At 40.2% G+C, this 24,013-nt stretch overlaps 1 protein-coding gene across 10 annotated transcripts in view; it reads left to right on the top strand.

Moving 5' to 3' along the window:
* The window catches only part of LOC108965287 (kinesin-like protein KIF13B), a 65,542-nt gene that overhangs the window by 22,505 nt on the left and 19,024 nt on the right, over nt 1–24,013 (top strand). For 7 of the 10 annotated variants that reach the window (XM_018927588.1, XM_018927593.1, XM_018927592.1 and 4 more), the window contains exons 3-13: nt 14,467–14,554; nt 16,567–16,730; nt 16,827–17,343; nt 17,464–18,055; nt 18,647–19,069; nt 19,135–19,281; nt 19,392–19,559; nt 20,665–20,811; nt 21,001–21,042; nt 21,192–22,854; nt 22,918–23,063. In XM_018927588.1, coding sequence (XP_018783133.1) covers nt 14,467–14,554; nt 16,567–16,730; nt 16,827–17,343; nt 17,464–18,055; nt 18,647–19,069; nt 19,135–19,281; nt 19,392–19,559; nt 20,665–20,811; nt 21,001–21,042; nt 21,192–22,854; nt 22,918–23,063 — 4,097 coding nt within the window. The remainder of the gene's footprint in view (nt 1–14,466; nt 14,555–16,566; nt 16,731–16,826; nt 17,344–17,463; nt 18,056–18,646; nt 19,070–19,134; nt 19,282–19,391; nt 19,560–20,664; nt 20,812–21,000; nt 21,043–21,191; nt 22,855–22,917; nt 23,064–24,013) is intronic. The other 3 variants (XM_018927594.1, XM_018927595.1, XM_018927591.1) reach the window with 1 other exon arrangement.

Here is a 24,013-nt window from a genome sequence, read left to right as displayed (position 1 = left end):
ACAGGAATAAAAGCGTAATATGTTAAATGTGTGCCTTACCTGTGCTACAAGCGCACAAACACACATATATAGTATATACTTAAATACATCCCTGGTATGAGTAATGATTGAGCTCCAAAGTGTAATACATTCATTTGTGGCTCAACGACGCACTGGCACTCTGACTCACCGACGCAGCGACGCACCAACTTGTTGGTTAAGCCTACTTTGTATCCACTTATTTACTTACGCACCGTTAAATACATGCATACATACAAACAAATATGAATGTACTTATAAATATATTAGGCACTGTGACACACGCAACAATTTCATGGCAGCGGTGGGGGGTTTCATTGCAACAATTTCAGTAATATGTATAATTTATATGCTAATGCGCGAGCAAGTGGAAGCGTTCGTCTTCAGCGTGCCAGCGACTAAAGTTTCTGCTGCGGTGATGGCCAACTGTTCAGTTGATGTATTGTTGCTGTTGTTGTAGTCGACTAGCCTAGCTCATTTATATTATGTATCATAACGCTGACCCCTAGGCATGTCTTGAAGTTGGGGTCAATTAATTACTAGCGTGCTTTAGTAGCATTTTCCCGTTAGGTTGGTGACACACGCATTTCTATGACAAATTAACACACACACACACTCACACACAATCTTGCATTGCTTACAGCTTTTTGGTTTATGTGTACATGTGTTTTGTTGTTTTTGTACGTATAGTCTAACATTTCAATGTCGCTACAGTTTTCTTTGTATTTGGACTGTTTTTGTTTGAACTTATTTATAACTTTTATGCTTTTCTTACATGGCCAACTCCCTTTTGACTAAAGGCTGTTTGGTTGAGGTGGTGTGGTGTTTTATATTAGGGGTGTGTCACTCTTTTTTTTTTTTAATTTTTTTCTTATTTTATTTTATGAATTTTCACAATTAATTGAGGTTTTTTCAAAATATCTAAAACTTTTTTTGTTCTGATGGAAAATGCATAATCGTATCTGTTTCGCAGCCCACACCTACGAGCGTCTTCAGCGACAAACGAAGCAATTGCTTGCTTTAGAAATCCACAAAATTATAGTGATTGAGCTAGAATGGATACTAAGGTTAAGTAAATGTTCCCTAGAATTTTAAGAATTTAATTGAAATCATGGTTTTTTAAATTTGTTTGTCCTTCGGCAATCACTATCAATCCCTAAAATCTTCAAAATATATTCAGCATAACTCTAAACGGTATTTATAGGGATAACCTTTTGGTGTAAGTGATCCCTGCTGGCTGTATACAATGTTTGTCAGCTTTTTCTTTGGATCCGTTTCGGTTACGTGGAGCCGACTGTGATCGTGTGATCGATTTCTTTGTTGATCGTTCATCAGCGGTTGAGCTGTCATCCTCTTCTAATTCAGGGTATTTTTACCTGAGTTGTTGTTGTAACGGTTATCTAGTCCGTTATTCCCGTTAGGATAGTGAGATGCAGATAAGTTGCCATCGAGGTCATGCAACGGTAGGCACAGAAAACGTGTTGTATCGACGGGGTCAGTCCATAAGGAGAGAGACGACAGATGTGCATAGTTAGCTAGGCATACAAAGAGGGGGTTAGTGTCATGCGGGGACTCGTTGCATACATATGTTTGATATGACTGGGTCGATTATGAATAAGAAGGAGTTTAAATTGCTACAGTATAAAGAATATAGCTGCGCAAGGGTCACTTCTGATTCTCGCGGCAACTTGAGCTCCTCGTCTGCAAGGGGTGGTGGTTTGACTCCAAATTTGGCCGTCGGAGCCGGTGAAAGTGTTAATGGCTCTACTGTGAATGGCGGTCAATCAAAGTCTGATCGGCTTATGGTTTTATGTCGTCGATTTAGTTGAGGAGGGACGTCTTGATACTTCTAAGAGGAGCCGCAATTCCCACAACAGCCAGTTCTACGTTACCGGACTTCACCCAAGAGCTGTCCTGTCGAAGATCTAACATCGCTTGGATCGGTAACTTTTACCTGGGTAACCGTCGTTGGTTTGATGATATATAAATACGAAGACGTTTCGTTTACGAGGGATTTTTTTTTCAGACGAGAGAGCTCAATATTTTAGTGCCCAAAATTAGTTATCTCCCTAAAATTGATGGATTAAAAGAATAATATTAATTTCTCAAAAAACGATATGCCGCCGATTTCTTAAGTTGTAGTTGTGAACTGAGTCCAATTTTCGATGACTCGTTCGATTTTGACTTGTAACAGGCGAATGATCACCCCAGTCATTTTTTACTCAAATTCCTGAATCGAAGCGGGATTGTCCGCGTAGACTTTAGACTTTACATATTCTTAAATCACACAATCTCAGTGGCAAATTGACCGGCCCAAAATGTGAAATTCTCTGCTCCCCGAAGTAATCTTTCAATAAATCCATTAATTGATGCTATGTGAAGGGAATTGGCGAGGTCTTGTTTAAACCAACCGCCGAGATCACGAGCTTCAATTTCAGGCATCAAATAGTCCACTATTATGGGCGATGACGGTCGCCATTGACAATTACGTTCTCACCGGTATCATTTTTAAAGAAATATAGGAAGATGATTCCACCGGCCCACAAACCACGCCAAGCCATCGTCTTTTCTCAATTAAATTGAAGCTCTTGAATCTCTTCACGTTGCTCTTCATCCCAAAAGCGACAATTTTGCCAGAAATGGGTCTTATCGCTGAACAAAATTCGACTCGAAAACGTCGGATATCGACAGTACCGACAATGAGTAGCTTCTTGGGGGGAAAAAGACATGTGCAAAATGCCAGATCGCTATCTTAAAAACTGTAACTAAAACAAGTTCCAAATTTAAGGACATCCTTTGTATGTAATCGTGTGCTCAAATCAATTTTATTTTCTATGCTCGTGTAGACTCGATGCCACGCCGGCATTTGGAACGTGCCTAGCTACAGTTTTAGTTTTTATTATTTGTCCTTGTTGGTGTGAGTTATCCTTTAGTAATCCATTTGAATTCGTCGGAACTCGCTTGTATGCGCTCGCTCAGTACACGCATGTGCACATATGGCATACATACATACAGAGGCATATGCCATGGGCCGTGTCATGTTGACACAAATCACATTGACGTGTTTGCTTTTGTCATCATTTTGCCATTGTACCGTGATTGTGCTCGTCCTCAAAGTTGCGCTGCGAAGATCCGCAATGGCGTTTGCGTGTGTCGTGACTTTGCTTTCAATTACTAATCTAGCACTCGTCTGAATATGCATAGAAACAGTTCTAGGAATTTTAGTCTCAAATCCTACTTAGCAAACAAAATAATTGAAATTTGTTGAAAATTGCTTTTTATGTGTCGGGCGTTGGAATTGTTAATGGAAGCCCTCAAGGTCCGCAGAACTTTAACCACCAGCTTAGACTCTAAGGAACCTAAAAGCCCTTAACAACCCAGCAAGACCTAGTTTTATTAGGATTTTTTAGGCAATGCTTAGAAGTTGCCTGCCTTTTTGGATCCATCCAGTCACAGTTATTACACAACAGTTTAGGTCGCAGAGGAAATCGACCGTTCGCAAATGACTGCCTTCGATTAGCCAGTTCTCTATTCGCTTTGTTGTGCGCTTTTTGAAGTACGAAAGTGATCATTAATTCCGTCGTATTATACGGCGCAAAAGCATGTTCGTGGTCGAATAGAGATGAGAAAGCACATGGAGCATTCGAGAGAACTGTTCCTTGCAAGGTCTTTGGAGCCGTCCGAGTGAGCGATGAGTATTGAAGAAGATGGAATTACGAACTGTATGAGCTCTGCGGTGACATAGATATAAATAAGCACATACAAATCCAACGAATGCGCTGGTAAGGTGCTAGAATTCCACCGTTTTTCCGTTGTTATTTGCGCGTGTCAGCAGTTTTGGTAGAGTTTATCATGAAGTCGCGGCACGGCGCGGAGTCGTTCGCACTTGCCACCATGAAGGCGACAAACACAAATATCTACATATGTTCAATTTGTTGATAATACATACATATGCACAGTATGCAACCGCTAATAGGGCTATTATCACACTCGCAAGGGAGCCAGCACACCGCCCCGCCTTCCGGCTTCGGCGGCTGAAATCAATATCGGCATTCCACAGCCAAGTGTCGCATCGCGACATTGTTATTTGATTAAGCGTTAGCGTTCATCAAAAATCAAGCACACAGACACATACACATACGCACATTGATATTTACATATACTACATATGTACATACATGCGGTAGTTTCGTGCTCTAAAATTCACAACTTTGCCATGCCAACCTTCAATACATCAATTTGASTCTACTTATCCTATGTGCGTTCATACATATATATACACTTACATACATACATATATGTATATCTGTTTATTTGTAATATTTATGCATTTGTATTCGCTTTGCTTTGTTTTGTTTTTGTTTTCTGTTTCATATTTCAAATTCAAGGTTCCCCCATTGTGTCAGCGGCAATATACAATATATCCCTGCATATACCCATACACACCAACACATATGTATGTATGTAGATAGTGAAAAGTGCATGTGAAAAATATCATCGTAAACAGAGTGCGAAAGCAAACGCCAAGCACACAGTTAGAACGCCTAGTTGACTTCGTGAGTTGACATGCGCTTGCACTTCCAAGCTGATAGACAAGCCGGCGGATCGGATCATTAGTGGTGCAGTGAAATAGGCAGACGGTTAGACAAATGCATTGAGAGACAAAGCGCTAATCAGTCGGCTGCGTTAAGTGGCTGTACAATATGCTCTTATAGCACATATTCCGCTTTCGTAGCCATCCCCCAAAAACTTTACAGCGTCGAGCTTACTATAAAAGGAGATTACACCAACAGTTGATAATATTGTATTGTATTTCTATAAGCCCCCACAATAGCTAATATATTGGGATTGCAGTTTTATTACACTAAAAGTTGTTTTTAATGGTATAACGGTGCGAGAGAGAGAGTCATATAAAAACAATTTCATCTAGAAAGTGGTTAAATGAGTGGTCTGTCTCTCTTTAGGTCTTATATTATCGCCCGTTAATGGACGTCTTTTTGATTACATAAAATAGTTTTCGTTTCAAACAGAAATAGCCACGCCCAATATATCAGATTCTAAAAAGTGATCCATTTCCATATCAAATTTTCAATTGCTCGCTCGAGCATTTCGACTGGTAAATGGCGAATGACACGTGATGCTTTGCTCCAAGGCCTAAATCGAAGCAGGATTGTCCGCATAAACTTTAGACTTTACATATCACTACAGGAAGAGGTACCATGATTCCACCGGCCCACAAGCCACATCAACCCGATTTCATTTCTGGATGAAAAAACAGTTCTTAAATCTCTTCAGACTGCTTTTCACCGCAAATGCGGCAACTTAGCTTATTTACATACCCATTGAGTCAGAAATGGGCCTCATCGCTGAACAAAATTTGGCTCGAAAATGTCGAATTTTCTTGGAACTCTTCAAGAGCCCATGAAGTGAAGCGATGTCGCTTGGGAAGGTCGAGCGGCTTCAGTTCTTGCACAAGCTCTATTGTGTATGCTTTCGATTTCCCGACGTAAATAGGGCCAAGTCTTTCCACACATCAGTTCAAGTTGCGGCCGGCGCCGACTCTACTCTCCACTGTTTTCGTGTACACTCTCAGCTACGGCGCTATATTTTCTTCACTGCCTGTTGGACGTTCAGTAGAATAATCCGATTACTTTGACCATAAGTTGAGCGAAGCGTGCGAACCACATTATTTATAGAAAGTTAATTTTCATAATTACTTGGGTCATCCGTTAAGATAAATAAGCAGGCCAAAAGTAGCTGGAGCCACAATTCCTCTAAGTTGCACCGAACCATTCATCTCCTTTTAAAATTGATTGATTGAAGCAATGGACGCTAGATATTCATCTCAAGCAACACGAGGAATACCACAAAGTTAGTTTGGGTGTGTGGGTATTGATGGATCATAATATATGCGAATGTTCAGCCTTCAGCCGGATGAGACGGGACATATTCCACGGCTCCAAGTGATCCAGTTTAAAAGACATTGGGCAGCTGAAGTGGAAAATAATCCGCATTTTTTTAACCAAATTCACTGAGTTGCTGGATAAGGTAAATTTTGCTAAGCACACCAGAGATCAATGAGCCTAATTATGAACTAAGTGCGTCTCCCTCCAATCGATCATATCGAAAGTAATATTACCAGATGACCTCATTAACCGATTAAGTCGGCATCCATTTATTTTTGCATTCTAAGCTTGACTGCTGGTTGTCCATGAAATTTGAATTTATACTTGTACTTAGCTTGGTTTCTACAGTGGTCTAATTTTTTTTAATACAGATATATATATGTAAAAAAAAATAAAATGCATAAATTCTTCAGAAATTAGTGAAAGTGACCCTCATCGTTGTTCTTCTGAGTCCTTTAGTATCAAAGCCAGGCGTAATACAAGCAGCAACATGCCTTCTCATGATTGCATCGATTGAAATGAGCCCTTTCTTAATTGATTCTGTCCCATAGTTCCATCAAATCTGGAACGAAATGCTATCTATTATTTGAAGATTGTGACTACATATGTATATTTTCTGGAGACCCATCATATATTTCTATATTTCAAGGCAAATCTGTACTATCGCCTTCAAAATAGGCCATAAACCAATACGGCCAACGCTTCATCTTATTTTCCCTATACTTTTTATAAGTCTAGTCAGGGTGGCCTCCAGTGCCATCAGCGAATGTTATTTTCGGCTCATTTGTGGAACGTCATACGCTTAGATTATTGGACAGTTGATCAATTCGGTTGACCCGGTCACTTAAGATGGACCGATCTCGGTCAATTTTGATCCGATGAATTTGAGAGTGATGCCTTTGGAACTCATCTCGATTCTCCGTACAATTTCCAACTATATAGACAAGAATCTTCTTTAAAATAATTGTACTGCATATAATAATCTAACATATACCCAGTAGGCAACTACGAGCAAACTTTTTCGAAAAAATATTATAATGCCAGACATACATATGTATAAGTATTGTATAGTATATGACAGCAGTGTAAATATAAAAAACTGCGTCAACTTAGTGCTGAAATTCGATTGCAGTAAACAAAATATTGTAGAAATAATAACGGTGATTTATAATACTTATTTATTGCGTTGCTGTTTGGCTATTTGTGTTGGTTGCTTGGTTGATTGTTGCAGCAACACACTGAGAAGGTCAAATGTCAATTTATGCCGCGTGCGCTGCATGATATTTGTATTATATATTAAACGAACGAAATGAAACGAAACAATTGCAACAGCTCAACTTGACAACAGCAATAACAACAAGCACAACAAAGCCATTGCGATGAACTCACAGTGTGTGCAGACAGACATAAAAACTGACTATTGATAAACTTTATTGCCGCACAACACACACACACACACATACGAAAGATTAATTTTGTTTGTATGTGTGGTTTAGCTTGCATTCCAATATTTTTCGCATTTTATGACGCGAACAATAAAAAGCAATTTTTTTAGTACAATTAACGGATTCAATAATTCAACTGTTTACCAATTTTTAAGTAAATTTAAAAAAAATCTGTTTTTTTTTTTTTTTGAATTGACGAATATTTTATTTACAAATTTTTCTTGGTGAAGCAGCTTTTAGCAAACTGACTGATGGAAATCAATTTCGAAATGGAATATTTTGTACTTGTGAGTGGTATTATAGCTAAGATATCATTTTTTTCTCAGGTATCTCTACCCAAATATTTTTATTGAATTTTAGGTACTTTTATATAACTGTTTCGCTCAATACTTGTCACCGTCACCCGAAACACCTCTCACTGGAAATCAATTAATTTCAAAATTGACATAAAATTGAAAATGACTTCCAGGCACAAATGTAGAGAAATTATAGTTATTCTCAGATATTCTTGTTTATAAATTTGAAAAAATAAAATCGTTTTTTTTTTTTTCACAATTTGGCTAGTTCAGGTTACACTGCCAGATTGTCAGATAGAAGTCTATTAATAAGAGTTGAAGTTGACATCGTGCAGAACATCAAACTTCTGATACTTCATGCAGTACTTTGCACTGCGAAGCTCCTATGTATATAATTTTGCTTATTTTTTGATAAGACTGGACACAAGCAGAGGAGGTGTTCCAACGTCTCTTTCTTGCCTACTTCTATGCACTTTCTGCATGTATCGTCCCTTTCGGCTTGCTTGTGATGCCAGTAAGTTGTGACTTTGCATTAGGCCAACAGCTACAACAGCCGTCCTTCGAGATCGTATGAGTGAAAAGCTTGGCGTCTCACATCTACTTGAGGTATTCCATCTCCGCCTGTCAACCCTTTAGGAAATTTTAGCGAACAACAAAATATTAACAAAAATTATCTTAATTCTCTCTGCCTTCATTATTGACATCATAAATAGCATACGGAGCTAAATCAGGCGATTTCGGTGGTAGCGGCACGATATTGGTTGAAAATTTGGCGAAAAAGTCATGAAGACATTACTGTGGTGCAAAAACAATGAGTTGACGGCCCATAATTCCGGTCTCATTTTACGAATAGATTCGCGCAAATGGCGCATAAAACTCAAATAGTATTCCTTATTTACAGTCTGGCTGGTCGGAAGGAATTCGGACTGCACCACATCTCGGTAATCGAAGAAACAACATAACCCTGATTTTTGACTTGCTTTGACGTAGTTTTTCGGCTTCGGCTCACCTTCGAAACGATTTTCGGCCGATTGGTCGTCATCGCCAATATTAATATGATTCAAGACATTCTGCTTGTCGAAAATCATTATTTTACAGACGTTAGCGCAAAGTTGATTTTCGAAATAAATTGCAACCAATCATGCTTTCACTTTTCTTAGGCCCAAAGGATCTCTGAAAATGGCTTTAACTGATCCTTCAGATATTCCAACATGCCAGTAATATCTCTGACTATTCATCGCTGACTCTCCAGCACAATCAAACCAAATCCTTTATTTTATTGACATGTTGATCCACAATTGATGTTGAGGGTTGTTCTGGATGTGGTTCATCGAAACGCGTTCCCGACCCTCTTTGAATAATTTGTACCTATCAAAAACACTTGCTCGGCATAAACAATTATCACCGACGGACTTTTGACGAATGAGTTTTCAAGCAAAATTTAAAATAAAAAGTTTTATAATTTTTTTGCCCACTTCCCGGCTGCATTAAAAATATTTTCAACAAATTTTCTGATATTAAAAATTATAAGTAAATGCGAGCGTTGAAGCTATCGCCTAGTCCAAAAGCACACCAACATATTTTATACCAAGTAAGCTCATTTACACGTAGATAAGTATTTACATTTCGGCGATAGCACATGACTAAATTTAAGTTCGGCCCAATCTTGCCTGCACATTGAACTTCAGTTGCATTTTTTCCCTCTTTGTTCTTCTTTTAGTATTGAAATATTTTGTTATATTTAATGCGAATATAATGTATTATCTCAAGCATTGTTTATATTTGCCCAACTCTATACGAATTCGCGCAAAACGCGATTAAACGAGCGTGTAATGCGAAATTAATCAACACTGAACGCCAGAGAAATCGAATTTTTCAGCGTTTGTTAATTTTTGCCCTTCATAAATATTCATGTATATACTTAGAAAAGGAARTACGTTATAATAATAAATAATATTTATATATTTAATTTTTTTGAATGAAGTCTAAGTTAATTAACACATTGCTTGTATTGTTGTTGTTGCATACAAAACCTTGACAAGTTTACGTTTACACTAATTGTTCGAATTAGAAGGTTTTAAAATTCACTCTGCAATAGCGTATTAATGGGAAAACATTATATAATCGTATGATTAATTAAAACTGTATTTGGAGGCTGCAACGGAGTTCAAAATTTGTAACATACGTATATACTGTCTTTTGTTTTAAGGATAATTAAAATACTTAGAGCTAAACACCAGTAGTCATTGGAGCTTTCAACAAAATCCCAGCTGTCGCTAGTTCTGTTAAAGAAAGCTGGTACTAAAAAACATTAATGAGATCTATAATTCAACCAAAGGAGATCGTTACTCCCAAGAGCTTGAAACACAATTCTCATAATCGTACTGTGAGATCGGCGATTTATAATCCTCCAATGGTTACCTATCTTTAGGCCTTTTAGAAGCATCTGTGCAGCGCTTATTGATGCAGAAATTTCGAAAACAGCACGCTGGGTCTGAAGTGAAAAAAGTTTCCATTAATATGGGAAAGACATTGAACTTGCTATTCTCAAATGCTCAACACTAAACTAAAATACCTAATTATTCTCCCCTCTTCTACTTTGGCACCACAAGCGTGTGGTGTGGACCGAGGATACAAAACTTCGTCTGTTGCCGCTATCCTTTGTTTTTCCATTGGATGCGTGGGCACCCATACTTCGGTTTGTTCCGAAACATCATCTTCTGTGCATACTGCATGACCCAATCAGCGCATTGGTTGGATTTGTATGTCCTTAACTATATCTATGTCGCCTCAGAGCATATACAGTTTACAGTTCCAACTTCTTCAATTCTCATCGCTCACGCGGACGACTCAAAAGACCTTGCAGAGAACAGTTCTATCGAATTCCCCAAGTGATTTCTGATCACAGTTTGTCTCGTCCATGAGTCTGCGACGTATAACGAACTGAAATAATGGGAGATTTTTGGAGCGCAATTGTTGTTCGTTGAAAAAGCAAATGGTTTCTCAATTGTCTACCTGCTAAGAGTTATTCTACTCTTGATCTCCAGGCTTAAATGGATAGTGGAATTTATATACTGAAACGTATCCTGGTCTCACTAATCCTTATAGTTGTCTCACTCTCATGATAGCTCGCATGAGGGTCTTGTAATATCAGTTTGCACATAGCGTCAATAGTTTCCGTAACAACAACTGATTTTGAACTACCTTCACGAAATCTCGTAGAGTGATCGACTGAATTCACCATACGATCAATAAACACGGGTCTTTGATGGAGCTTCTTGACCAAAAATTTATTCAAGCTCATCGATGCCGTATTGCTGAGATAATCAACGTCGAAAAATGTCAAAAATAATCGCGTGAAATTTTCGCAATTTAATGCCGTGTTTTTTTTACCGAGATGTATATTTTCAGTTACTGTAAACAACAAAATTGCGCTCGTATGTCAAAATGCTTCGAGTAGAAGCGCCAAAACGTTAAGCAGTTCAAAAGGGTTCACCTTACGCTATAAACGCCCATCGTTTATTGCTAAATACTACTGTGGGCAACAAATAGTAAGACTTTTTTTCAATATTAAATTTCACGCACAAACCCTTTCGCCGAAATATTTTTTTTATCGGTTTTTATGACTGTCACGGACACCAATGCCTAATATCATACTATAATATGATGCTTGAGAATCAACGATTAACAGTCAGAGATCTTACTGGCATCCTTGGAATATCGGAAGGATTAGTGAAAACCATTTCGAAAGATCATTTAGGCCTAAGAAAAGTGAAAGCATGTTTGGTTCCAAAATCATTCGATTTTCTCGAAAAACAGCGCCGCGTTAACGTCTGTGAAACAATGTTTTCCGACTACCAGAATGTCATGCAACGTTTTATTAATTCCGATGAGTCTTGAATCTATAGTCACGACCTGGAAACAGTAAATTAATCGGCCGAATATCATGTCAAGGATGAACCGAAGTCGAAAAATCCACGTCACAGCAGTTCAAAATCAAAGTTATGTTTTACTTCGATTATCGAGTTGTGGTGCACTCCGAATTCCTTCCGACCGGCCAAATTGTCAACAATGAATATAGTATTCATTGTATTTATATATTGTATTGTATATGCGTCGGCGAAACTAACCCTAAAAAGAGAACGGAATTATGGGCCGACAACTCTTGGTTTTTGCACCACAGTAATGCACCGTCGCATACTGCACTGACTTTTTGTGAGTTTTTGGTCAAATTTCCAACCAATATCGGGCCGCAATCGCCGTATTCACCTAATTTAGCTTCGCGTGACTTCTGGCTACCCAGCAAACTCAAACGAACGATTTGTATATTAGAAATTTTAGTAATCCAATCACAAATATTATCAAAGCTATTCAATATGAAATCAATTCATATCAACTAATGTAATTGCCCTATCTATGCACATAATTCCAATTAAAATTTCTATTATTCGCTTTCTGCTTATCGCACGTTTTTCTACTTCAACTAAGCTAGATTTCTAATTATCAATTAAATTTCTCGAAATCGCAGCAAAAGATGCCACTTATGCAATTCAAATGCATTTTGCTTTATCAACATGCTGTTGCTCCACTTTCACGGGTCACCATTCTGCTGCAGACTGAGCGAAGGCGAATGTTCAATTTCGTATGCACGAGACGTGGAACAAGCATGCATGCAGCAGCTCAGTGTGTTCGTATGATAAGAAGATTGTGCTTCTTTTGCAGAATAATTTATGCAGGATTTATTATGCAATGTTCTAAACTTTTTTGCATGGATATAAAAGGAGTTCTCTTAGGAACTTTGTCACGCTTTCGCTTTATTTATGTTGACACATTTAAGAGGACTAATGTTGGAAGTTGTTCAAACGATAACTAAACTAACGTTAAATTTACAAAGTCTAACATTAAATATATAATTTTTTTAATTGCATAAAAAGTACACATCTGCAAAGACTTTAAAGATATCATTTCTTCCAGAGAAATGTTTATTAAGCTCTTCGGAACAGAATTTCTAAAAGTACTAAATACCTCCGATGGAGTTGGGACACAATTCTCGCTCATGAATCGCATCAAGTACCTTGCGGTATTCTTGGACAGCAAACTATTGTGGAAGAAGAGTGAGAAGGGACAGCACTGCGTAGGCAGATGATTGGCACAACCTGGAGACTTTCACCCTCTTTTGTTGAAACGGTATAATTCTGCCGAATTGATAGTCCTTGACAGGATGAAAAATCCGAACTAATGCTGAACCTGCCACCTATAGACTCCTTCGCTGAAAACTGCGCAGCAAAATCGGCGGGACAACTACTGGCTGGATGAGAATTTACGTAAGGAACCTCGGGTATAGCTGGGTGTGTAATGATCCCACTTTTCAAATGTTAAAGAAGGTTACTCCGAACATAGACAAAGAATGACTCAAAAAATGCCTACGCAGTTGGCGTGAGGATATACTGTCCAGAGTTAGATAGAAGTTAGGCTTTTATACTTCCTGCCCATTGCAGTATATTTCAAGCAAAGGTCCTTACTATTGGGGAAACTGTGGAGTCAACCTCTAATGCACCTGCAGAATCAACATCTACATAGTCAGCCAAGCAGCGATCAAGAAAGTAAACTCGTTCGCATATCGCCCAGAAATGTCTTGGGAAGCAGTGACGAGTGTTGCCAGAAACAAATGACTTCACTTCTACTGGATGTCAGGTCAGAAAGGCAGCGCTGGCAATGACTTAGTAGACGAGATTGCCAAGAGTGCTCAACCGATAATGTAACCGACATTTGATAACCCATGCATTGTCGTTACGACGATCTGGAGAGCAGTATGCGACAGGATATGTTAAAATTCTATAGAATGATCTATCAGGCTGCAAAACTCCACAAGTCGTATGCAAAGCGGTAGATCAAAAATATACTGCTCACTATTGATTGAAGAAATCGTAGAAACATGATTTGGATAGACACTGTTTACAGTCTGGTGTGGCAGCATACGCCTGCAGATGGCATTACTAAAGATCAAAATTGGTCTACGCATAGCTAACAGACCAATCTACCTTAAATACTTTAGAATCTTTGTTGTTGAAATATCGTCGGAAACTGACAATGATTAACTTTGGGTACAATAAGAGATGTAAGAGAATATAGCCCTTGCAAGGTCACAAATTCAACTAAATTTATTTTAAACTGATAGTGTGATACGATATTGCTCCCTTACAGAACAAAAATTGACGAGCGAGTTGGCTATCACTTCGAAACATATAAACTTTCTTATTTTTTATCGCATAAAAATTTTAATTAATGCTTTGATACTTACTTTATCTCCCACTCCGACCGTATTAATTTGTAAAAAAGTAATTTAATTACAGACAAGTGCGACACTTTTGTGATTCTCATCAAGTTAATGCCATAAAAGACATATATATGCTTATGCTTAGCGTCTAGAAATGTGCTCTCATAGTAGTCGTCGCTTTCATTTAATAGTCGAATTATAGCTACATAAAAATTTCTTATTAATAAGCTCATTTAAGCAACTTGGCTTTCCTTATTATTATTAGATAATCTTTTTTATCACAAGTGCCCGTTTACGATCAMTATTTTATTTGATATACATACATACATATACATATAATGCCGGCGCATGCACTAGGTTACGACTAGGATAACATAAATAACTTATTTTTATATACTTATCGATGAATCATCCTCATTTCCGCAGCAACTAAGAGCAAGCCATTAAAGCGTCCACTAAACGACATATAAAATTCAATATTCTGCATAACGATTGAAATTCATGTTGTCTTCTTTTATTTGCAGAAATCGAGTTGGGCACAAAATGCATCGTGGAGATGGAAAAACAGCAGACAATTCTGCAAAATCCGCCTTCGCTGGACAAATTGGAGAGGTAAGCGAGGTTTTTATGCAGTTTTTAGTTATGTATATAAATATTGTTATGTGTTTCTATATATGTATATAAAATGTCTAGTAGTATATATCTAGTAGAAAATTTGAGTAGCTACCTCGTAGGAAACTATGTAGATTTTGGATAGGCTAGACTTTTTTGACTAGGTTAGGTTAGCTGACTGACCTAGGAAAATCGCACGTGGAGTGCTATATGTAGTCCTTTGCAGGTGTAAAAAAGAAGAACTCCTGATTTCGATCCTATAAACTAGCCAAAGTCTTAAAAACCAGTACAAATTTGAACAAGCGTTTAATATCCATTTCATGCACTCCAAAATGTTTAAGTCTGGACCACTCAAAAGTGGGATAGTCAAGAAGGAAGTACTGAGTGGTTTTCACCTCATCTTCTTCCATACAGTTTTTGCAGATGGCAACTGGTGCGATTCCCAGCCTTTAAAGCATGGACGCCAGTAGGGCAATGGCCTGTTCAAAGCCTTACTGAGGTCAAAGAGATCGCTAGATCTCTTGCGATCAATCTTGGGCCAAAAGGCTTTTGCGACAGCGCAAGTACCGATGGTGGCTCAACGCTGGCCAAGCTCTCACGAAACCCAGCTATCTAATAGTAGAACACGAGAGGATACGGGAGCACCGACACCCTCCCTTTCCTTACTAGCTCATCAGCTTTACAATATCTTGCCATTTCGCTGTGGCCTGGTACCCAGGCACCATACATCCGATCCATATCCTATTGATAGCGAGGTTAGGCAGTCCTTGACCTGATCCTGAACGCACTCTTAATGAGTACATGACTAGTATCGTTGCCCTGCTATCTGAGTGGATGGTCACTACTCTGAAGGTGGCTGCATTCCGGACCAGTAAAACTACTGCTACCTTAATAGCTTCAATCTCGGCTTGGAAAACAATGCAATAGTCAGGAAGTCTGAAGCTAGAGTTGATATAGAACTCCTGACAGTAAGCCTCTCCACCAACCTTCCCCACAAGGTTTGACTCATCCGTCAAGCAGGTCACTGCCCTTCTCTTCCAACGGCTTCTTCCTACCCACAACTCCCTTGCCGGTATATGGACAGAGAAGTAGCCGCCAGAGTTGGGTTTGATCCAAGTGATCCTATATGATAATGTGAGATTTTCTGAGTGTTCAGACACGGATCCCCAGATTCTCTGAATCTAATAGCCACTTTCGCCGCCGCAGATCTTCCGATGATGTCCACGGGAACTATGTGCAAGATGGCGTTAAGTGCGATGATTGGAGTGGAGCCGCCCTTTTTCCCCTATTGCAATATGGAATTATCGATGCCGGTCTCGGATGTGATGCAGGTTTTATCAGGTGCATCCCCTTTAGAGCTGATTGTCTTACATCGTGCTGTTGCATATATAAGATGGTATTTCAGTGTGTCATTGTTGTATGGCTGGATCCACTAGTTGGAATGCCGAACAGTTAGGATCGTGTGGTATGTTTGCACGTGAAGGCCAACTGTTAGTAGTTTCGGTTACGAATTCTGACAGGAAACTTACTTCTGGTATCACAGGAAGTCTGGAGTTCGCTTCAACCTACTAATGCGACACCGGGTGACGAACCCAAAGTACGGTAGAGACACGTTCAGAGAAGACACGTCTTCAAAGACAGATAAATATGGATGAATCAAATTCAAGATATAAGAGTATTTTCAAGCACGATTTGCATATGCCTTCGACTGAACAACTATGTCAAGAAACCTATACAGTACCGTTATACCATATTTTACTCGCTGCTACTGAAATTCGACGACTTACGCATCATATTCGAAACTGCTTAAAATTTCCCTGCAGGGCATACACCACTTGCAGCACATAATGGTAATGTCTGTCTCTGATTTAATGGTCGCGCACGTGCTCCCTTGCATAACTAAGCCTATTTGACCATATTTATTGCGAAAATTGTCGCTGCTTGCTTTGCGCTTGTACACGCTTTCTCTTTTTTCGGATAAATTATATTTATATATTTTTTAATTGTTGCAGAAAACCACCCAAGACATTTGCATTCGATCACTGCTTCTATTCGTTAAATCCCGAAGACCAGAATTTCGCCTCACAGGAGTCCGTCTTCGATTGTGTGGGACGTGATATACTCTATAATGCATTCCAAGGCTACAATGCCTGCATATTCGCCTATGGCCAAACAGGTAAGTACACACACACTCACACCCACACTTATTTACTTTCAAACATTTTGAAAATTTTCTTTATTTGTTGTTTTATTTTCCATCCCTTCATCATAGGCTCCGGTAAATCATACACAATGATGGGTTCGCTTGAGTCCAAAGGCATCATACCACGCCTCTGCGATGAGCTCTTCTCAGCCATAGCCAATAAAACGACACAGGATCTCATGTATAAGGTCGAGGTGTCCTACATGGAGATCTACAATGAGAAAGTACACGATCTGCTCGATCCAAAACCAAATAAACAATCACTCAAGGTGCGTGAACACAATGTGTTGGGTCCATATGTGGATGGTCTGTCGCAGCTGGCGGTCTCCTCATACAAGGATATTGATAATCTCATGACCGAAGGCAATAAATCGCGTACTGTCGCCGCAACGAATATGAATGCGGAATCGTCACGTTCGCATGCTGTTTTCTCGGTGGTGCTCACACAAATACTGACAGATCAGGCGACCGGTGTGAGCGGTGAGAAGGTGTCACGAATGTCGTTGGTGGATTTGGCTGGTTCCGAACGCGCTGTGAAGACTGGTGCTGTTGGCGATCGACTCAAGGAGGGCTCCAACATAAATAAGTGAGTTTGTGTCTCTGTGTTTGGGGCGTAGGAGTGCAATATGTATTGGAAAGCTTATTTTAGTGATTAAAAACCTTATATTTTCTACTTTTTCATAACTTTAATTTACATTTTTCCCAGATCACTCACCACCCTGGGTTTGGTTATTTCGAAGCTGGCCGATCAATCGAATGGCAAAAAGAGTGGCAACGACAAATTCGTACCATATCGCGACTCCGTACTCACATGGCTGCTAAAGGACAATTTGGGTGGTAATTCAAAAACCGTTATGGTTGCCACAATATCACCATCGGCCGATAATTACGAAGAAACGCTCTCGACGCTGCGCTATGCCGATCGTGCCAAGCGTATTGTCAATCATGCTGTCGTCAATGAGGATCCGAATGCGCGCATCATACGCGAATTGCGCCTGGAAGTGGAGGCGTTACGTAATATGCTGAAACATGCGACCGGCTCGCCAGTGGGCGATGTACAACGCGTCGATATACACGACAAGCTCGCAGAAAGTGAGAATCTGATGAAGCAAATCTCACAAACGTGGGAGGAGAAGCTGGTGAAAACCGAACGCATACAAAACGAACGTCAGCAGGCGCTCGAAAAGATGGGCATTAGCGTGCAGGCGAGCGGAATTAAAGTGGAGAAGAACAAATATTATTTAGTCAATTTGAATGCTGATCCGTCCCTGAATGAGTTGTTGGTTTACTATTTAAAGGTTAGTGTTGGCAGTGTTGGTGTAATTTTTGTTGTTAATTCGGTTTGCCACGATATGAACTTAGATGAGCATTATAAGTCGTAACAGTTATTTTTTAAATTTTGTCATGTCCCTTTCAATCGGGCCGACAATCGTGTTCGCATAACCGAAACGTACTCAGAGTTCTTTGCGTGCGTAGATTTGCATCTACGGTACGTTTCGGAGCATTCTCGAAACGGACCCGGATTTTTATTCGACCAAGGTCTGTCTACTAGGCCAAATTCTGCGCTACAACAAAAACAACAGATATTACTGTCCACCAATTAGATTTTGGTTATACTCGTATATTGTTCCAGTATTTCCTTTATGTAATCTACAGTTGGTGCCCTGTTGTGGTTGTAGTATTCGAAGCCATTTCTGAAATTCGAGAAATCGAGCCGAGTTGATAATCTTGGCAAGATAAAAATCGGGATCCATTCCGGTTACTTAGAACCGACCTTTTGGTTTAGCTGTTGTTGCAGCCGATAATCTCAACTTAAATATTTGGCGCATGTTCTTTGATATAGTCTTTGCCAGTTTTTGAAATTTTGTACTTATTCCTTTTGTGTGCAGGAACGCACCCTAATCGGTGGTCATAGCATTTCCGGCCAACAACCAGACATACAACTATCCGGCCTTGGTATACAACCTGAACACTGTGTCATTGTCATCGAAGACGGTGGCCTCTTTATGGAACCCATACAGGGTGCCCGTTGCTTCGTGAATGGTTCGGCGGTGCTGGAGAAGATTCCACTGCACAATGGCGATCGCATACTCTGGGGTAATCATCATTTCTTCCGTGTTAATTGTCCGAAGAGCGCCAATGCCAACATGATCTCGGAACCACAAACCCCAGCACAGCTGATCGATTATAATTTTGCGCGCGATGAGATAATGCAAAACGAACTGAGCAATGATCCCATACAAACGGCCATCGCGCGGCTCGAGCGGCAGCACGAGGAAGACAAGCAAGTGGCACTGGAGAAGCAGCGACAGGTGAGAGCAAACCAAAAATTGTGTGCGCCGTTAAAATATTATTTTATTTACACGCCCATTCGTAGGAGTATGAGCGCCAGTTTCAGCAGTTGCGTAACACCCTATCGCCCAGCACCCCCTACGCCCCGTATACACCATACGATCCTTTGCGTTTGGGTAAGATTACACCGAACACACCCACATCGCAAATGCGCGTTGAAAAGTGGGCACAGGTATGTACCGTTATGCCGTTATTTATTTTGGATTCATTAACAGCTATTACACATTACTTTCAAAAAGTATAAACATACATAAATATTTACATGGTAATTTGTATTTTTAGGAGCGTGATGAGATGTTCAGGCGTTCGCTGGGCCAATTGAAAAACGATATTATGCGCGCCAATGCTTTGGTGCAGGAGGCCAACTTCCTCGCCGAGGAGATGGAGAAGAAGACAAAATTCTCAGTTACTTTACAAATACCGCCGGCCAATCTAAGTCCAAATCGGCGGGTAAGTGTAGAATTTATAAGCTGAAATTTTAATAGTAGGTTAGAGGCTTTTGCAAAAACTTTTTTCATCATTAAACATTATATGCCGAAAAATATTTAATGTATCAAGGAGCTTGCATTTACATACAATATATATTATTATTTCCCTACTACTACTACTAGTCAAAAGTAGCACATGTTGGCAAGAGTGAAGCTACGATAGGGAGTCCCCTTGTTTGAAACCTCGTTTGGTATCAAACGGCTCGGAGAGGTTCTTCCCGATTCCCATCCGCCGGAATGACTGTTGGGATTCGACGACTGAGTCTTTCTCCCACCATGAATGTCACAAGGACCTACTCGTCTCCGTCCTTGTCTTTCCAATTTAGGTATCGGCATTGCAGGTGCATGACCTTAAATCATAGTCCATATTACGTTTACTTTGCTCGTTTTCAAAAGTGGAGTCTTTCATCCGAAGCTGTTGTCTGCTTTTCATTTGGGGTGGTTACTGCGTGGCGGGTCCCAAAGCCAACGCATAACCTCTACGGCGAGTAGTATAAAGTTTTGTACACATTACATAGTGAGCCGCTTGTTTTAAGGCCGACGCTCGCTCGCAGACGCAACTCTGATGAACAGACATTACAATTAGACTTCAGCGAACCCTTAAACCGCATATTTCGGAGTGGCTCGCTAAAGTTTCCTCTCTTTTAGCCGTGACCGCAGGTTCCACATGGGTTAGCTATCGCATCTTACACAAGGGTTTCTCACGTTTTCAGGATGCGCGTCAGGGACGCAAGAGTGGGAATTGAGTATAGGCCTACGACTGTAACTGCTTACACAGAAGAGTGAAAATCAAGTTCCCATATGGAAAAGTTTTTTATTTCACGAGATGTCTATACGTAATTTGATATGGTATATTGTCCAAGGAAAGTCTACAATCTCTGAACATATTGTTCTGATAAAGTTCTTGTATGCACACTGTTTTCTTAGCTTCAGTGTAACCGAAGTTAACGTTGTTTTTATTTTTTTATTACTACTAGTTTATATGTATGTATATATTGTACGTATATTCTTTAATTCTCACCAACAACTATTTATATGTTTCCTTTGCATTTATTTTTGCTTTACAGCGCGGCGCTTTCGTCAGCGAACCAGCCATTTTGGTGAAGCGCACGAATTCCGGCAGTCAAATTTGGACCATGGAAAAGTTGGAGAACAAGCTGATTGACATGCGAGAAATGTATCAGGAGCACAAGGAGCGCCTTTTGAATGGCTTGGTAAGTTCGCCACACTCCAAGCATATCATTTCATTTATACGCTTTCAAAGCTTTTATAAATAAATAAGCCAGTTTGTATGTATGTATGCTAACAATGCTGTTCCATTTCTGCATTTCTCCATTTTAACTAACCCATTGCCATTCGCTCAAACACACTGCTCGAAAAAACTAACTAAATAAATAATAAAGCCTGTCGTTGAAACATACTCCGACGATGAAGATAGCGATGAGGTAATTGTTACTTACTACATACTCTTCCACATGAATATGCCTACCAAATACTCTCTCTCTCTCTCTCTCTCTCCTTTGCATACCCCTATTCTTTCCACTACAACTACAAATTTATTGAAGCCCTTTACTAACTTCTGCTGCATTTACAGGAGAGTGAAAACTCCAAATCGTTGGATCCGTTCTACGAATCGCAGGAGAATCACAATCTGATCGGTGTCGCCAATATATTCCTAGAGGTACTCTTCCACGATGTTAAGCTGGACTATCATACGCCCATCATAAGTCAACAAGGTGAAGTTGCTGGCCGACTTCAGGTCGAGGTACAACGCATTGCCGGTCAAATGCCACAGGATCGCATGTGCGAATCGATTTCCGAGTCTTCGACCGATTCACGCGACGAATACGACGATCCTGTCGATCCAATGTCCAATCAAATCACTTGCCGTGTCTCAATCAAGAGCGCCACCGGCTTGCCGCTTTCGCTATCCAACTTCGTTTTCTGCCAGTACACCTTCTGGGGCCACCAAGAGACGGTGGTGCCAGTGATCAATGCCGAAGCGCCCTCACACGATCAGAATAAAGTCTTTAAATTTGAGCACACCAAGGACTTCACCGTCGCCATAAATGAGGAATTCCTAGAGCACTGTATTGAGGGTGCGTTATCGGTTGAGGTTTGGGGTCACCGCAGTGCCGGTTTCTCCAAGACCAAAGGCTGGGAGGTGGAGCAACAGCAGGCTAAGGCGCGTTCGCTAGTCGACCGCTGGGCGGAATTGTCGCGTAAGATCGAATTGTGGGTGGAAATACACGAACTGAATGACAATGGTGAATACTCACCGGTGGAGGTGACAAATCGCACCGAAGTGCTCACCGGTGGCATCTATCAGTTGCGTCAGGGCCAACAGCGGCGCGTAAATGTACGCGTCAAACCGGTACAAAATTCCGGCACCTTGCCGATCATCTGTCAGTCCATAGTAAATATTGCAATCGGTAGCATAAGTGTGCGTTCACGTCTACAGCGACCACTCGACTCGTATCAAGAAGAAGATCTCACCGTGCTGCGTGAGCGTTGGAGTGAAGCGCTCGGCCGCCGACGCTCCTACCTCGATCAGCAAATACAGAAACTAATCAAGAAGGAGGAAAAGACCGAGGAGGAACGTGAACGTGAGTTGAGTTTGGTACACCAGTGGGTCTCCTTGACCGAGGAACGCAATGCCGTTTTGGTGCCCGCACCCGGTTCTGGCATACCGGGCGCGCCAGCCTCTTGGGAACCACCAGCCGGCATGGAACCGCACGTGCCCGTCTTGTTTCTCGATCTAAATGCCGACGATATGTCGGCGCAAAATACCAATGACGAATTCTCTGTTGCCGGTCAAAATTCGATACTCTCCAAAGAGCATGGACACAAATTCTACACGCTACAAATACTACAACACCTCGAAAAGGATGTCTGCTCGATTGCCAGTTGGGACTCGTCCATGCACGACAGTCAGGCATTGAATCGTGTTACCGAAGCGAATGAGCGCGTCTACCTGATCCTGCGCACCACTGTACGGCTCTCACATCCAGCACCCATGGATTTGGTGTTGCGCAAACGCATTAGCATAAACATAAAGAAAGGTCCAAGCATTACCGATCGCTTGAAAAAGTTTCGTTTGGTACGCGGCGAGAATGCCATACTGCAGACGGGCGTCACCTACGAAGTGGTCTCCAACATACCAAAAGCATCCGAAGAACTCGAGGACCGCGAATCCTTGGCTCAATTGGCCGCCAGCGGTGATGATTGCTCCGCAAGCGATGGCGAAACATACATCGGTGAGTGGTCGTTTGTTGTGGTTATGCTATATATTAATTAAATATATTTTTTTTTGTGCTTAGAAAAATACACGCGTGGCGTTTCCGCCGTGGAGAGCATATTGACGCTCGATCGCTTGCGCCAAAGCGTCGCCGTCAAAGAATTGGAGACTGCGCACGGTCAGCCGCTATCGATGCGCAAGACGGTCAGCGTGCCCAACTTCTCGCAGGTACTGTATGCCACTCGAGCTTTCGGCTCACAATTATTCGTAGCTACGCCACCAGTCACTACTAGACACATCGTAGTTAGTTGTGTTTTTCGACACAAAAGCTTTATTATTTTCCGCCAAATTCTCGTATCACAGTTTTAGCTGCTTCTACTATACTACATACACATACATATATAGCACACTGTATATATATGTATGTGTGTGTATATGAATTATTTTACCGATTACTAATTTGAATTCGTAACTATGAACTATATTACCAAGCTCTAAAACAAAATTCTTCTTTTTTCTCACTTTTTTGCGCTTTCACCTAAAAAAAAAAATATTTACAAAAACAAATAACCAAAACTTAACCAAACAAATTTGAATCAATATGTGTGTATTGTCCTCACCAAATGTCGAACAAAATTTGAATTCTACCACCTCACCTATGTACTACAATTATTAACAAACTTATTAACCACCAACAACAAAATTTGAAAAACCAACCAAAACAACAAAAAAATTATTGAAACAAACAATATTTATTGTTGCAATGTTAATTGGTGCATAAAAATTATGAAATAACCGCCGTCTGCACATAAACACATTCGATATACGTTGAACGTACATGTACCGTTAATTTGTAACTCTCCGTCTGTCCAACAGACGGTTAAAGAAACAACAACTGCAAGTGTAAGTATGCGAAGTGTGCAAAACGAAATTGAAAACATTTTTGACCAAAAAAAAAAAAAAAACACAAAGTCAAGCGTTAAAAGTGGATTTGAAGGCAGGCCTACAAATTTGTGATATAAGCTTTTTGCTTTCCTGTGTTGTCAAGGCATTTTATGCGAAGAAACTGGTAGCATACTTTTTTTTATTTTTAAATAAATCCTTAAGAATTTGAAAAACTTAAATTAAAAAAATAAGTAAAAAAATTAATACAACATCATACAAATGTGTGTTAAAAT

Source organism: Bactrocera latifrons, unplaced genomic scaffold (genome assembly GCF_001853355.1).
Source record: "Bactrocera latifrons isolate USDA-ARS-PBARC rearing strain unplaced genomic scaffold, ASM185335v1 scaffold_138, whole genome shotgun sequence".
Classification (NCBI taxonomy): domain Eukaryota; kingdom Metazoa; phylum Arthropoda; class Insecta; order Diptera; family Tephritidae; genus Bactrocera; species Bactrocera latifrons.
This window is presented reverse-complemented; position numbering and strand designations above follow the sequence as displayed.